Consider the following 15,805-nt stretch of genomic DNA (forward strand, 5'->3'; position numbering starts at 1 on the left):
GAAACAAATTCCAGAGATTGATCATCTAGTCAAAAGAAATTTCTTGGCACATTGGTTTGAATCACCAGTCCCTCATATTGTAGTTATGTCCACTTGTTCGAGACTGTCCCATGAATAAAACTTCCCACATCCATCCTACGAAGCACCATCAGGATCTTCGGATTGAATAAGGTCCCCCCTCGTCCTTCTGAACACCGAGGAATACAGAGGCAAACTATTTAATCTCTCTTGAAAGGACAACCCTCTCATCCCAGGAATTATCCAGGTAAATCTCCTTCATACTGCCCCCAATGCTGCTGTATCTTTTTATTTTAGCTCAGAGGACCAAACAATTACTCCAGGTGAGGCCACATCAGCGCTCTCTATTGCAACACTGAATGCTGAACAAGTTCAGCACCAAGCATCAATGTGCAGGACTGGAATTTTTCCAATGCTTTATTGTACAATTGTTCACTAAATATATTTACATGACACTCATTTCAACATCAGTGCAATACATAAGGATGTTGCATAATTACCATTTGTTGAAAATGCTGAAACAATGAGGATTACAGCTGGAACAATATTACCATTTTATAAAGCAACATTTACAATCGCATCGTTGAAAATAGTAACAGCTTCACTATTTATCAGAAACATAGTATTTCTATTCAAATCACCAAAACAGCCCGGTTGCTTTGTAAACATATGTGGCCTCTTAATGTGGCATAAAAAAGTATTGGATGGACCTTGGATCCTTTTGGCAACTTTTGGAAATCAACAATGCCAGTTTGCTCATGAGCTGTTTCTCTTTAAGAAAATTGGTTACGATGTCAGCTAAGTATCATCTTCACAGTGATGTGTCAGAAAAAGAACTAAGCTAATATGAATTGTCTTGCACCTTTAATAATGACCAGTAGTTTGCAGTTTGGTGAATTAAGAGTGAAAAGTATAAGCAGTCTAAATGTCATCAACAGTTACCTCAATATAAATGTCTTCGTCTGGGGAAGTAAAATGCAACTTACAAAAATGTAAAGTATACTAGTAAGTTTTAGGATGTAACCTAGCTGAGATACATTAACATGCTCTGGATAATCACAGCCCAACATCGCAGAAGTAGAGAGACAAAGCCTGTCACAAATGAAGGATCAATACTTAGTGTTAAAAACCACAGAAAAGCAAGTCAGTGTTAGATTTTAATCATATAGCAAATTGAAAAAATCCCAAAATACCAGGAGAAAATTCCCTTGGATAATCTTGATTTGGCACTTTATCAGAACAACTGTCTGAGAGACTGAGATAACATCCTTCCCATTTCGTCACTGGAATAGTGGGCTGAAGTACTTTATAATTTTCTGCACACACCTGCACATATTCAGATAAACGTACCCACACATTTAAAACAGACATGCACTAAAGATAACTTCAGCTTCCCTGCATTCTCTCTCGTCTGCTTCTTATGTGGTTTCTTCCGAGGATCTGGTATCGGATTTGAGGCGTACAAATTCTTTGGCCACTTCATCATTGGTCCTCTGGGAGAGTATTCTGAGAATGGTCAGGCCGGTTTCATCCATGTTAATGTTCTTGAGGAGGCTGTACCACGAGGCACAGGTCCCTTTCTCCGCAATGTCCTTTAGCTGGATGACGGTCATTCCGATAATCCGGTCTTCTCTGGCAAAGCAGTAATCTTTCACCGTCACATGAAGCTCGAAGGACTCGGGGCCGATCTCATTGCTCAGAAGGCTGCGGTCATAAACAAACATTTAGTCTGGATATCCTCCCCACCTACAACTTCTACTTCCATTGACTCACATCTCAGTGTCCAATGCAGCTATTCTCTCTCCAGCTACGAGTCTCAGTTCTCAATGACATCAAGAGTTGCCATGAAAGCCTCATCATGCTCCTCAAGGTTCTCTCTTTCCTTTCTTTCCGCTTTGCCCAGAGGTACAAAAGGGCTGGAGATGTTCTGCCTCCAAGGATATTGCTCTGTTTAGATGTCACTGCGCTGTGCCTCAATGAGTTCATTAGTATCAGGCCCACCCCAACAAAATACAGCAGTCCCTGAGGCACGAGGAATTGCTCTTGCACAGTTAGGTTTGCACACTGTGCCACTGTGGAGCACAGGAAGCTAAGGGTATGGTATGTTTGTGACCAGGAACTGGAGAGCAGAAGGTTTGTGAGCTCCATGCAGCACAGAAACAAGCCTGTCCTCCCACAGAGTCTGTGCCTGCCACAGCACTCATTGGCAATCACCCTGCATAACCCCATTCTGCTGCCAAACCATTATCTTGATCCAGAGCAGCACTGAGCTCAAACACTCTCACACCGATTATATTGCAAATCAGATATAAATTAGCTTTGGCTCCACTTCAAAACCAAATATTAACACTATTGAAACAATGTAACAATTACTTTTTTCAAATTAGGCATTTTGATACACGGAGGGAATTCAATTTAAAGCATAAGGCTACAAGACATAGGAGCAGAATTAGATCATTTGGCCCATCAGGTTTACTCCACCATTCGATCATAGCTGATCTATTCTTCCCTCTCGACCCCATTCTCTTGCCATCAGCCATGATCATATTGAATGGCGGTGCAGGCTCGAAGGGCCGAATGGCCTACTCCTGCACATAATTTCTATGTTTCTATGTTTCTATCTCCCTGTAACCTTTGACACCCTGACTAATCAAGAATGTATCAATCTCTGCTTTAAAAACACCCAATATCTTTGCTTTCACAGCCATATGTGGCAGTGTATTCCACAGATTCACCGCCCTCGGCTAAAGAAATTCCTCTTTATCTTCACTGTAAAGGAACATCCCTTTATTCTGATGCTGTGCCCTCTGGTTCCACACTCTCTCATTACTGGAACCACCATTTCCACATTCTATCTGGGCCTTTCAGTATCCAGTAGGTTTCAATGAGATACCCCCTCATCCTTCTGAACTCCATCGTGTACAGCCTTCATACCCTCCTCATACGCTAACCCAACCATCCCTGGGATCATGCTGGTATTAAGTCTTGTGAAGTGTTTAGCTTGGACAATTTGGGTCAAAGGGACTGTTTCTATGCTGTAGAGTTCAATGACTCTATAATATCATTTTGGGCTTTGTTTATTCTCCAAATAATGATTTGATTTGATTTACTAGACTGCAATATCTTTCAGACTGATACACTTTGATGCCAGCAGCTTAATTGCAGAGGAATACGTAATGAAATGTAACTCTAAGAGATAAATACACAAACGATGCAGGACCACTTACAAGTGAAATGTCTCGTTGTACTTTGGTGACCAAACATTGTTTTTGGTTTTCGTGGCAAATTTTCTTTTCCTGTCGCTGAGGTTTGGTCCAATCACATGAACTTCTACAAAGGGTCGGAACATGGCCGTTGTTTGCCAGATCAGCTCGTTGACAGCAACAACTGCAAAAAAAAAAAGAGATCAAAGCTCTTCAAATGGTCATAATAGCTGGCATGGTTCAAAGGGTCTGTCACTCGTTACACCAGTGGAGAGTGGTGGGGAGACTTACTTTTAATTGTAACTTTGTGTTCTCCAGTACCAGGGTGAGTGAAGAGGTCTACATGAATCGATACTTCTCCCACTGAGCCATTTGCAGATTGAGCTGAAATGTTATACAATAAACAAGAATAACCAAGTTAGGGAAAGCAACTACAATATGCATAGCAAGGCAGGAGGGTCTCTAAGGTTCAGATATCAATTCATTTTTGTGATCACAAACTATAAAGAATCAATTCATCTAGATTATAAATCAACAATTGAATCAATTGTGAATGTTAATGCCGTCCATGGTGGCTACTTTGGAGCAAAATCATTTTTAAAATGTGGCAGAGTGGCACAGCTGGGAGAGATGCTGCCTCACAACAACAGAGACCCGGGTTCAATCTGTGTGGAATTTGTACATTTTCCCCGTAACTACGTGGGTTTCCTCCGGGTGTTCAGGTTTCCTCTCACGTCTCAAAGACGTGTGGCGTTGTAGGTTAATTGGCTGCTGTAAATTGCCCCGTGTGTGTAGGAAGCAGATGCAAAATATGGGATAACATACAACAGGTGATGGATGGCTGGTGTGGACTCGGTGGGCCAAAGCGCATGGTTCCATGTTGCATCGCTAACTCTATCCGTACAAGCTACGAATAGTCAATAGTACATGGCATGATTTAGCTTGGTTTAATGCTAAAGGGCCTGTCCCACTTGGACAACCTAATCCATGAGTTTAGAAGACCCTAGACGAGTTGAAAAAAATGTCAAGGTCGTGTTGACTCGCCAAAGTAAAAGACCTCCTACGACATCCTATGACTTTGTCTACGGCCTCCTACGACTATGTCTACAACCTCCTACGACCCCCCTCGACCTCAGTCTTCCACACCTAAGACCAACTACGACTAGCTATGAGTGAAAAATGATCACATGATAAAATTATGTCACGTTTGCATTTTTTTCTGGGGCCAGTTACCGACATACGACTACCATCATGACCTAGTACGACCTACCTACGAGTAAAAAGTGTCAAGTTTTTTCCACGCCGACCTTTTTTTTTACTCGTGGACATTTTTTATCAGACTGGAAGAAACGATGCGACTTACTTGAGGCCATGAGTACGCGGAGACCACTCACGAGCATGAGGAAGAGTTGTGAAGACCTCCTACGACCTAGTGGCGACCATGCTGCGAGTATGAGTCAAGGGCACACTCGGCAGAGGTCGCCAATTAGGTCGTGAAAGTGGGACAGGGGCTTAACACTTAGTCTGAACAACAGTTTATGATTTTAAGGTCAATTGTGGATTTGAGCCTAACATCGAAAATGTGTCATTGTTGTGCCTGTATCGATTGACATCAATTGAGCAACGGAAGTGGAGCACAAGGGTTTGAAAATACATAATTAGGCAGGAAAAGGACAACTGCAAAGACTGCAGTCATTATCGTTGCAAGCTGTATGTGTCTGTGTGCTGGAGGGCTGGATACAACAGTGTTCAGTCTTCAACACAGAGACACAGCTAATCGGGATGATCATAGTTTACAATGCATCTCGTCAAAATTTCCAAGACGTTAGTTAAGGATGAAATAAAGACATAGGATAAGGTGAAATAAAGACAAAGATAAGGCGAAAAACAGAAGTGGCCAGAATAAATTTCAAAAGGGATGGTTGTCTTTGATAAAACTTGTACAAATATTTGATGAGGTAACACGTAGCCTTCAGGAAAATGTTTAACAAAATACCATCTGGGAGATCATTGGAGAAACCTGAGACATTTGTAGATTGGGAGATAAATGATTGGAATGAAGAAAAAGAAAGCCAGGCTAGAAGTTGGCAGTGTCCTCTGCCAGACCACTTGGGATATTGATAGGCTGGGGCGGGCTGCAAGTGGCAGGTTGAATTCAATACTAATAGATATTGGTGGTGTTTTCTGTGGAAATGCTAGTATTAACATGTTGAATAGAAGTGGAATTGGTCCCGTAAAATAAAAGGATTTGAGAGAGATTCACAGAGCAATGGGAGCAGCTTCTTAGGGACAAGCAATCATGAAGAAAGCTAACAATAACCAGAGTTTTTCCTCAACGTATGGGGCATAAAATCAATCAGTTAGTGATCGGCTTGTCCAGAACATCGAATCTCACACTCATTACAGCCTCATGTGGAGCCCCAGCCTCTCTACTATAATCAGGATGGAAAGGCCTTAGAGAAAGCATAATGGATTCATTAGGAAGCTGCTCAGTATAAGGGATTAGTAAACTGAAGAAACCTTGGAGCTGGATCCTTTTCACGAGAACATAAATTGTAGAACGAAGAAATGGCAAATAGAAGCAGTTTGTTCCTGTGTTTGAATGGTGTCATGGATAGAAGAGTTCTTACAAAATTCTTAAGGGGTTGGACAGGCTAGATGCAGGAAGATTGTTCCCGATGTTGGGGAAGTCCAGAACAAAGGGTCACAGTTTAAGGATAAAGGGGAAATCTTTTAGGACTGAGATGAGAAAAACATTTTTACACAGAGAGTGGTGAATCTCTGGAATTCTCTGCCACAGAATGTAGTTGAGGCCAGTTCATTGGCTATATTTAAGAGGGAGTTAGATGTGGCCCTTGTGGCTAAAGGGATCAGGGGGTATGGAGAGAAAGCAGGTACAGGATACTGAGTTGGATGATCAGCCATGATCATATTGAATGGCGCTGCAGGCTCAAAGGGCCGAATGGCCTACTCCTGCACCTATTTTCTATGTTTCTATGTTTCTAAGAGTTTATAAATGAGGCGAAAAAAATGTTCAGACAAGGTGATGAAGAAAATGGATTGAAATATTGAGGGAAAAGATTGCAGTTAATTTCATGAAGAATAGGCATGCAGGATGGACATTGTGGAGAGCACTGTGTGTATTGCTAATGCCTGATAAGATGAGAGTATCTCTGACAGCTGACACAATCTTTATGAAATAGTGCTTTATAGTAAAGCTTCCTTCTACATCCCAGTGCAGACACTTCCTGAGGATATTTAATAATATTTATTTACATTCATTTGAATTCATTGTAGACAATATTTTACAAGCAAACACCAAATGTTTTTATAACACTTACCAATCTATTGATGCCGAAAATACACCAAAATGTTTCATGCTTTTATTCTGTCCATTTACTTTGCAGCAAACCACATTATACATCACAGAAATGCTGAATGAATGTAAACCCAAGGAGGATCTAGCCTCTTATTGCAATGGTAAGAAACTCTTCACAACAACCTCTCAATCCCATCCATCCATCTCTGAGCCCTGCCCTCAACATTTACCTCTCACTCCTGGGCTTAACACTGCATAGAGCTTAGCTACAGTGAATTTCTGTGGTGCAGTGGAGCTGCTGCTGCCTCTCAGTGCCAGAGACCCGGGTTCGATTCAAATCTCGGCTACTATCTGTGCAGAATTTGTCCGTTTCCCTGTGTTCGCATGGATTTCTCTGGTTGCTCAAATTTCTTCACACATTCCAAAGACAAGCAGGTTTGAAGGTTAATTGGCTTCTGTAAATTGCCCCTAGTGTGCAGGAGTGAAAGTGAGATAGCATTGAACTAGTGTATGGGTGATCGAAGGCGGCGTGGACTTGGTGAGCAGAAGGGCTTGTTTCCATGCTGTATCTTTAAACTAGAAAAAAACAAATTGTTTGCACTTTCGGACTGTAACACGTGATCTAAATTTAATCCGTATATTTTATTAATGTTGTAAGTCTATGGATCCTCCTCTGTACAATTGTCTGCTTTAAACTGCCTGGATCAGGCGGAAAACTGTGGCCCGATGCAAAAAAATGTGAAATGGCAAAATGGGACTGCATGGCCCTGGGCTTGTGGGAATGCTGCCACAGTTCCATGTTGTACAACCCAGTATGCTGCAGCCCATCAGCTACAGGGAAACACAGACATTATTCACTCAAGCAAATAACCAATCTGTCTCTTGCTTGAGCATTTGGGATAAGTAATACAGCTGATGTTGCCAACGGCAACTTGAAATGTTTCAGACACAAAGAATTTAAAGGCTGCTGTGACCTTCACACCACAGGTATTTCTGTATCTGTGGATGAGTCTGACTGGAGATAAATCATTAGTGTGCGGTAATGTTCATTCGCTGCCTTCCCCATGAATTAGTGTTCACCACAGTAATTCTCCCTCAGTCTCTGGATGTGGCAGCCTGTACACCTGATGTTGCCACTGAACATCCAGTAGCAAGTCTAACAATGCAAAATGAAAGCTTTTAAAAATGGCTTGAAATGTGCTCAGCAGTTGTAAGGCAGTCTCTTTTAAGATCAGTGCCTACTGACCTGGCCCGTCTGGTTTTGCTTGGTTGGAAACAGATGGGCACTGGTGGGCGTAGGGAGAATTTGTTGCAAAGATGCAAATGTGTTAACCTAGTCAGGCAGTTTGCCAGCTCCTATCGAAGCCAAGCCCAGCAATGTATAAAGTGGCCAGAGATCTAGGTTTATGATCTCCACCCCTTGTGTGTCCATTCTTCACTCCATATGGTGCATTAACAGCTGAAGTTTTAATCAGGGTTTGTGGATTCCTCTCCATACTCTGATTGCAGCTCAAGGGCCCAGGGATAAAGACCAATCTTTAACCAATAACATTTAATGAAACTTGATGTGATTTTATGAATGAATTGACAACCAAGGTGTAACTGCAGGAGTTGTGAGACTCAGGGGATGTTGAATTTAATGCTGCTACACTCAAGAGGCAACTGATTCAAACTTGCTCTACAAAAGTCGAACACTTTCAATTTCTTCTAATTGAAAAAAAAGCTCAGTTCCATGATTCTTTTGAGGTGCTGAAAATCACAGAAGGATAGTTAACGTCATGTTCTATGTTGAAAGCAGATTCTTAATCTTCTGCTGAAACTTCAGGTGTCTCTTCAGTTCTTGACAACATTTTATATGGAGTTGGTTGTCTCAGTCTCCAAGCAGCTGACAAGTGATACAAACACTGGCAAAGGGGCCAGGCAGGGAGTTTAGCCCAGATGTGCTGGCAAGTATTGTTCGAGGAGTTCATAACCCCAAAGCTTTTGGAGGCAACACTGATGACCGATGATCAACTGAGCAAATTTATTACTGCAACATTCTTTGTTTTATCAAGCCCTTTACTTCAACTTTGTTTCCTTGGTGTCTTCTATTCCCCAGATATGTTCATTTTTGAATTAGATTTGGAGCAAATCTATTCATATTTGATAGATATACGTTACAATAGGACAAAAAAGTGCTGAAATGATGCAGTGGGTCAGGCAGCATCTCTGGAGAACATGGATAGGTGATGTTTCAGGTCAGGACCCTTCTTTCTTAGACATTTCTACATATACATGTTACAGTTGGATGGCATGGTGGCGCAGCAGTGGAGTTGCTGCCTAAAGGGCCTGTCTCGCTTACACGATTTATTTGATGACTTGCCGGCACCCGTCATAGTCACAGCAGGTTGCCGAAAATATTCACCATGTTGAAAATCCAGCGGCGGCCAGAAAAAGGTACAACTCTTTGGGCGACTACTCACCACCAAATAGGCGTCACCCCGAATGTCACGGTATAAACCCCCTAAGGTACAGTGAAATTAACACACAATACACAATAGAATTTAACATAAACATCCACCACAGCATTCTTCACTGTGGTGGAAGGCAACAAAGTTCAGTCAGTCCTCCTCCTTTGTTCATCCATGGTCGGGGCCATGAACCCTCCATAGTCACTGCTACGGATGGCCGGAAGCACAGGCCCTCTCGTCAGGATGATCGAAACTGCAACGTCGGGACGGTCAAACACACTCCGCGGCTTGCAGTGCCCGAATCCGCCACTTTCCTACCAGAGACCACGGCTTCAGGATGTTATTGGCCGCAGGCCGGCAGTTGGCGCTCTTCTCCGGTGATCCCCGGCAAGGGATCCCAGGCTCCAGATGGTAAGTTCACGCTATGCCCGCTGCTAGAAGCTCCGCAGACCACAGTCCCATGATGCCAAAGTCACCAGGCCAGTGATGGGAGCACGCCTTTCTGGCGAACCCCGGCAAGGGTTCACCCCGCTCCGCGATGGAAAAGTCCACGCTGCGCCCGCTGCTGAAGCTCTGGGCCCGACTCCGGGAAAGGCCGCTCCAATCCAAATGTTAGGCCACGAGAGGGGAAGCGGAGAAGCGACCTGGAAAAAGTCGCCTCTCCGTCGAGGAAGTGACTGAAAAAAGGTTTCCCCCCTTTTCTCCCCCACCACCCCCCACATAAGACATACCGAGAGACAATAAAACAAACATTTGGACATTCAAAAAAAAAAAGTCGAAATAACGAACACACTGCTGGCAGGGCAGCTGACTCGCTGCGCCCCCAACCGACCAGGCCATCTTCCCACCTGGAATATTGTGTGCCGTTCTGGTCGCCATATCATAGGAAGAATGTGATTTAGGTAGAGAGGGTGCACAAAATATTCACAAGGATATTGCTAGGACTGAAAGACGAGTTATAAGGAGACTGGGTAGCCTGGGGCTATATTCTCTGGAGCAAAGGTGGTTGAGGGGTAACCTTAAAGGTTTATAGGTTCATGTGGGAGATGGTTTGGGACAGTGTTTTCTCCAGAGTAGGGGAGTCAACGACTAGGGGACTTAGGGTAAGGTGAGAGGGGTAAGATTTAAAGAGGACCTGAGAGGTTTGTTTTTCCACAGAGGATTGCGGGTATATGGAATGAGCTACCAGGGAAACTAGTGGAGCTGGATACAATTTAAAAAAAACATTCGGACAGGTACAGGGATAAGAAAGATTTAATGGAACATTTCCCATACTCAGGTGAAAGGGACAAGTTGAGGGTGACAGCTTGAATGGCATGGATGAGTTGGGTCTAAAGGCCTTTTTCCATGCTGTATAGCTCAGTAAATCTATGGGTTGCTTTTGCATAGATATATAAACAAGTATATTCAGCACTATCAGTTGTAAAATCATGCAATCGTCCTCTCTTGGTGTCTCCAGTGAAAGTGGTTTTGCGCTGATGTTGCTTTAGGTTTTGTTTCAATATATTCTATCAAGCAGATAGACTCTTAAAAAGAGCATGTATAGGAACAACTGCCAGTGGCCACCAATATTAGTACACATCACTCCCCCTCACACATCTTCATTTCTGGCTTAGAGCTTTGGCAACCATCCTTGGACTGAGAGCTTCTGTCGTCCAAGTGTTGGGAAAATAACCAGTGAACAAAGAACCGCAGCAACACCATGACACAACTACACCCTGACCAACTATTGCAACCCCTCCCAGTCAACTCAACACTATCCTTCTACCCCTACCAACTATCACTGACCATGACTCAGCTACACCCCAACTGGCAATCATAGCTACGGACACTAATATAGCCCTGGCCACCAATTACAGTCCCTGCATCCTGCCCCCATGAGTCCTCTGTACACCCCACCTAATGCATAATTCCCCAAGGGCAACTCTCCATCTGCTTAAGTGTTCAGCACCACTCACCATCACCACAAGCCAACACCATTGACTTTCCCAGAAAATAGGTACAGAGAACATCTTTCTATCAATTCTTTGTTGACCCTGTCCTGTGTAGGTCTCCATGTCTTAAGCAGGAATTACCAGCTACAACTGGCAAGCTCGCCATTGGACATTCACATATAAACAGGGGCATCCCTTCCCGTCATCTTTCTGACCCAATGGTTTGTATATTTTGCAATGGGTGCCATCCACAACAGGTTTTGTTGGACAAAACTGTAAAAAACACAGATGTCACAGAAAATAATCCCTTTAAATTGAACAAAATAGTCCAAAGAGATACTGTCTCCAGGAACTCTCATCTGCAAACAAAGTCAACATTTGCCAGGTGTAGACCAAGCTCCTGCAAGGTGGGCTAAACCGAAGCATGCACTAAGTCCTCACTGCTCTGCTACTGACAGCAATCTATCTGCTGGAGGGACTCAGTGGCTCGAGCAGCATCTGTGATGGGAAAGGGATTGTCAATATTTCGTATCAAGACCTTGCCTCGGGGCTGATGCAGGGTTTTGACCCATGATGCTGACAATTCCTTTTCACTTCACAGATGCTGCTCGACCCACCGATTGTTTGGTGCTCCAGATCTCTGCATCTGTGGACCCATGCGTCTCCACTGCTCTGCTCTTAGTTAGCTGAAATGTCTTTCTGCAGTCTGCCTCGCTGCTGATTCACATTTAATAACATTAAGTTTCTGGATTTGTCTGCAGGCACAAATTTAAACAATGCAGATAGTTAGGATTACTAATTAGTAGCATACAGTAAGTGTTTGCTCAACAATGGGATAAACATTAATTAGTGCCATTCAACCTCTTGCATTAAATATTAAATATTACAAGCATAGTATTATTTCTTCAGGCTTTTTGAACTTTGAGGCCATTTCAAATATATCAAACATTTCTTCTGTCTTGTTCTTCTTTTACATTTGAATCAATCTTTCCTCCCTACTCTTATTACTCGTTCTGCGAGGAATCCTTTTTATATCACCAGCTTCTTAGATCCTCTGTTGTTTACTTCCCAGTACTTAAAGCTAACTGTGGTGATTTGGTGTTTAAGAGGGAACTGCAGATGCTGGAGAATCGAAGGTTACACAAAAAAGCTGGAGAAACTCAGCGGGTGCAGCAGCATCTATGGAGCGAAGGAAATAGGCAACGTTTCGGGCCGAAACCCTTCTTCAGACTGGGTGACAGCAACTTCAGTCTGAAGAAGGGTTTCGGCCCGAAACGTTGCCTATTTCCTTCGCTCCATAGATGCTGCTGCACCCGCTGAGTTTCTCCAGCTTTTTTGTGTAACCTGTGGTGATTTGTTGCCTGGTTGAATCAGGTTTCACATCCCTTATCTATGGGCTCTTCTTGCAATGTTGCACATACATACTTCCCTGGGTGGCAAATGTGGGAGTCAAGAGCAGGTAGCGACAGCCTGGGTGACAGCAATTTCAGGTTCAATCTTAAGTATTAATCTTCAGGTTGTAGTCTGAATTTGGAGCAGGATGCTGTTTGAAAGTGCACCAAGGTGATATACCTGACCGTGAGTAAGAAACAACAATCTTGTGCTTCTTGATAATAATGATTCAAATACTTCAGGAATGGACTTTACTCAGGGTCAAGTATAGTTTTCCTGATGATGACTCTCTCTACAGGCAGACTTTACAGGCCACCCATTGATAAAGAAGGGCTTCCATTTTTACAGACACCCATAAGATGATGATGCAAAATGTTGGAAAATATGCAAGAAACACTAGATATAGTAACTGTATCTCCCCAGTGTTGTAATGAATGGCATCAGAAGCACATAAGACTGACAAGAAAGAACATTTATTAAAAGTGGAGAGATAAAGAAAACTAGTACTGCCACTTGTAGAAACCAATGTATCTATGTATGTTGTACTTTTGGATTTAATAATGTTATGGGAGCTCATTTGTATACAGCAGTGTCCATTAGCAGAATGTTCATAACACATGGACAGTCTGTGTGCAACATAACTAGAATGTTATAATGAAATTCAATGCTGTGTGTTTTGACAAAAGTGGATTCCTGGAAGAAATGCCACTGCAGTCTTCCCAAAGAAATTGAATCTGCACAAGAGTTCTTGGTCTCTTGACAGTTTTAAAAGATTTGGGAATCCCATGATGATTTAAGATTGCATTTTATGTTAATAGCAGCATGAATGCCCAAAATGTAGGAAAAATCAAAGGTAGACAAAAATGACTCAGCAGGACAAGCAGCATCTCTGGGGAGAAGGAATGGGTGATGTTTCGGGTTGAGACCCTTATTCGTAGGAAAAATCTATATCTCTATAGAAGTTTCATTGATAACCTGTTTTTTTATGGAAGACCTTTCTTTCTGGAGATGTGGTTGTTGGAATGAATAACTACTGTGAACAGCCCTTCCACCAACACCAGGGAGATTCCACATTATTTATCAGGTGGTGAAACTGCACATCTTGAATTAGTGCAAAGTGTTGTCATGTTACTCCAGTAGAAGATGAGGGGTGTTAAAGTCCTTAAAGTTGGATGTTTTCCTTGTGTAATACTAGGATTAAATAATCTAAACAAAACTACGTGCTGAGTTTTTAAATAAATCAAACAGAAAATACTGGTTAACATTAATGCAACCACAACAGCAACAGTATAAGGATTGAGGTGTAGACCTGACTAAAGTCAATAGTGGGGTGGAAAATTGCAACCTTCACCTGGTCCGCCCTGTTTCGACAAATGCAATCAACCCGGCGTGCACAATCAAATAAGATCAAATAGAACAAGTTGTCCGACAACTTTAGGCTGTGCACACCTTATGTAAGAAGAAGAAAATAGTATTACTGCAAGAGGTGAATAGGTAATAACTTGAAAGGATCTGATGTGCCAAATGTCCCTTTATGTACTACAACATTTCATGGATAGTTGGCGACTGATAAGACTTCTCTGAGCAATTGTTAAGTGTGCTGTTGTAACATTTCCATATCCTCATTAATTGAACAATATTTCTCTCTACTCTTCAGATAATAAAGCAATTTTACATAGAAATGTAAACGATGAAACAATATATTTCTGTCACTGGACTCAATATTCAAGAATTATGACAAAACCTTCTCTGTCAATCTAAACATTTATCCAGGATAGACGCAATGTGTTGGAGTGACTCAGCAGGTCAGGCAGCATCGCTGGAGAACATGGATAGGTGACGTTTTACAGAGTGCTGGAGTGACACAGCAGGTCAGGCAGCATCTCTGGAGAACATGGATAGGTGATATTTCGGGTCAGGACCCTTCTTCAGTGATAGTTCAGACATTTATCTAGTTCTCTCTTTAATTTGAAGGGAACAAATCTTATACATTTTTCCTGGGTGAATCAATTATTTGAAACTTCAGAAATTTATAGTAAAATTCAAACTTCCTTTCACGTGTTGTTTCCATTAATATCTTAAAACTCTTTTAATTCATTGTTTTAGATGTTCCGCTATGTAGGATGTAGGTAGGAAAATGGACAAGTGGATCGCAGAACTGGGTCTCTGCGCATCCCTCTGCAACTGGATCCTCGACTTCCTCATCCACAGACCACAGTCTGTTCGTATTGGTGGAAATGTGTCAGCCTCGATAACAATCAGCACGGGAGCACCTTAAGGCTGCGTGCTCAGCCCCCTGCTGTACTCACTCTATACCCATGACTGCGTAGCCAACCACAGTGCGAACTCCATCATCAAGTTCGCTGACGACACCACTGTTGTGGGGCATATCACTGATGGGGATGAGTCAGAATATAGAAGGGAGATCGAGCAACTGTCCATATGGTGCCAGTGCAATAACCTGACCCTCAACACCAGCAAAACCAAGGAACTGATTGTGGACTTTGGAAGTAGGAGGGGGACCCACAGCCCCATTTATATCAACAGGTCGATGGTTGAAAGGGTCAAGAACTTCAAATTCCTGGGCACGCACATCTCTGAAGATCTTTCCTGGTTCGAGAACACTAACGCAATTATCAAAAAAGCTCATCAGCGCCTCTACTTCCTGAGAAGATTACGGAGAGTCGGTTTGTCAAGGAAGACTCTCTCTAACTTCTACAGGTGCACAGTAGAGAGCATGCTGACCGGTTGCATCGTGGCTTGGTTCGGCAATTTGAGCGCCCTGGAGAGGAAAAGACTACAAAAAGTAGTAAACACTGCCCAGTCCATCATCGGCTCTGACCTTCCTTCCATCGAGGGGATTTATGCAGTCGTTGCCTAAAAAAGACTGGCAGTATCATCAAAGACCCACACCATCCTGGCCACACACTCATCTCCCTGCTACCTTCAGGTAGAAGGTACAGGAGCCTGAAGACTGCATCAACCAGGTTCAGGAATAGCTACTTCCCCACAGCCATCAGGCTATTAAACCTGGCTCGGACAAAACTGATTATTAATAACCACTTTCTGCTATTTGCACTTTATCAGTTTATTTATTCATGTCTGTATATATTTATATCATGGTATATGGACACATTTATCTGTTTTGTAGTAAATGCCTACTATTTTCTGTGTGTTTAAGCAAAGCAAGAATTTCATTGTCCTATACAGGGGCACATGACAATAAACTCACTTGAACTTGAACTTGAAGTGAGAGGCAGTGGATGTAGTGTACCTGGACTTTCAGAAAGCATTTGATAAGGTCCCACATAGGAGATTAGTGGGCAAAATTAGAGCACATGGTATTGGGGGTAGGTTGCTGACATGGATAGAAAATTGGTTGGCAGACAGGAAACAGAGAGTAGGGATAAACGGGTCCCTTTCAGAATGGCAGGCAGTGACTAGTGGGATACTGCAAGGCTCGTGCTGGAACTGCAGCTAATTACAATA

At 42.7% G+C, this 15,805-nt stretch overlaps 1 protein-coding gene across 1 annotated transcript in view; it reads right to left on the reverse strand.

Annotated features, from left to right (window-relative positions):
• Positions 1–417: 417 nt before the first annotated feature.
• Positions 418–15,805, reverse strand: part of LOC129712661 (protein unc-13 homolog C-like) — a 221,118-nt gene continuing 205,730 nt past the window's right edge. The window contains exons 31-33 of the mRNA XM_055661267.1: positions 3,513–3,605; positions 3,246–3,405; positions 418–1,722 (exon numbers count right to left, since the gene is read on the reverse strand). Coding sequence (XP_055517242.1) covers positions 1,437–1,722; positions 3,246–3,405; positions 3,513–3,605 — 539 coding nt within the window. The 3' untranslated portion in view covers positions 418–1,436. The remainder of the gene's footprint in view (positions 1,723–3,245; positions 3,406–3,512; positions 3,606–15,805) is intronic.

This window comes from Leucoraja erinacea, chromosome 33 (genome assembly GCF_028641065.1).
Source record: "Leucoraja erinacea ecotype New England chromosome 33, Leri_hhj_1, whole genome shotgun sequence".
Taxonomy (NCBI): domain Eukaryota; kingdom Metazoa; phylum Chordata; class Chondrichthyes; order Rajiformes; family Rajidae; genus Leucoraja; species Leucoraja erinaceus.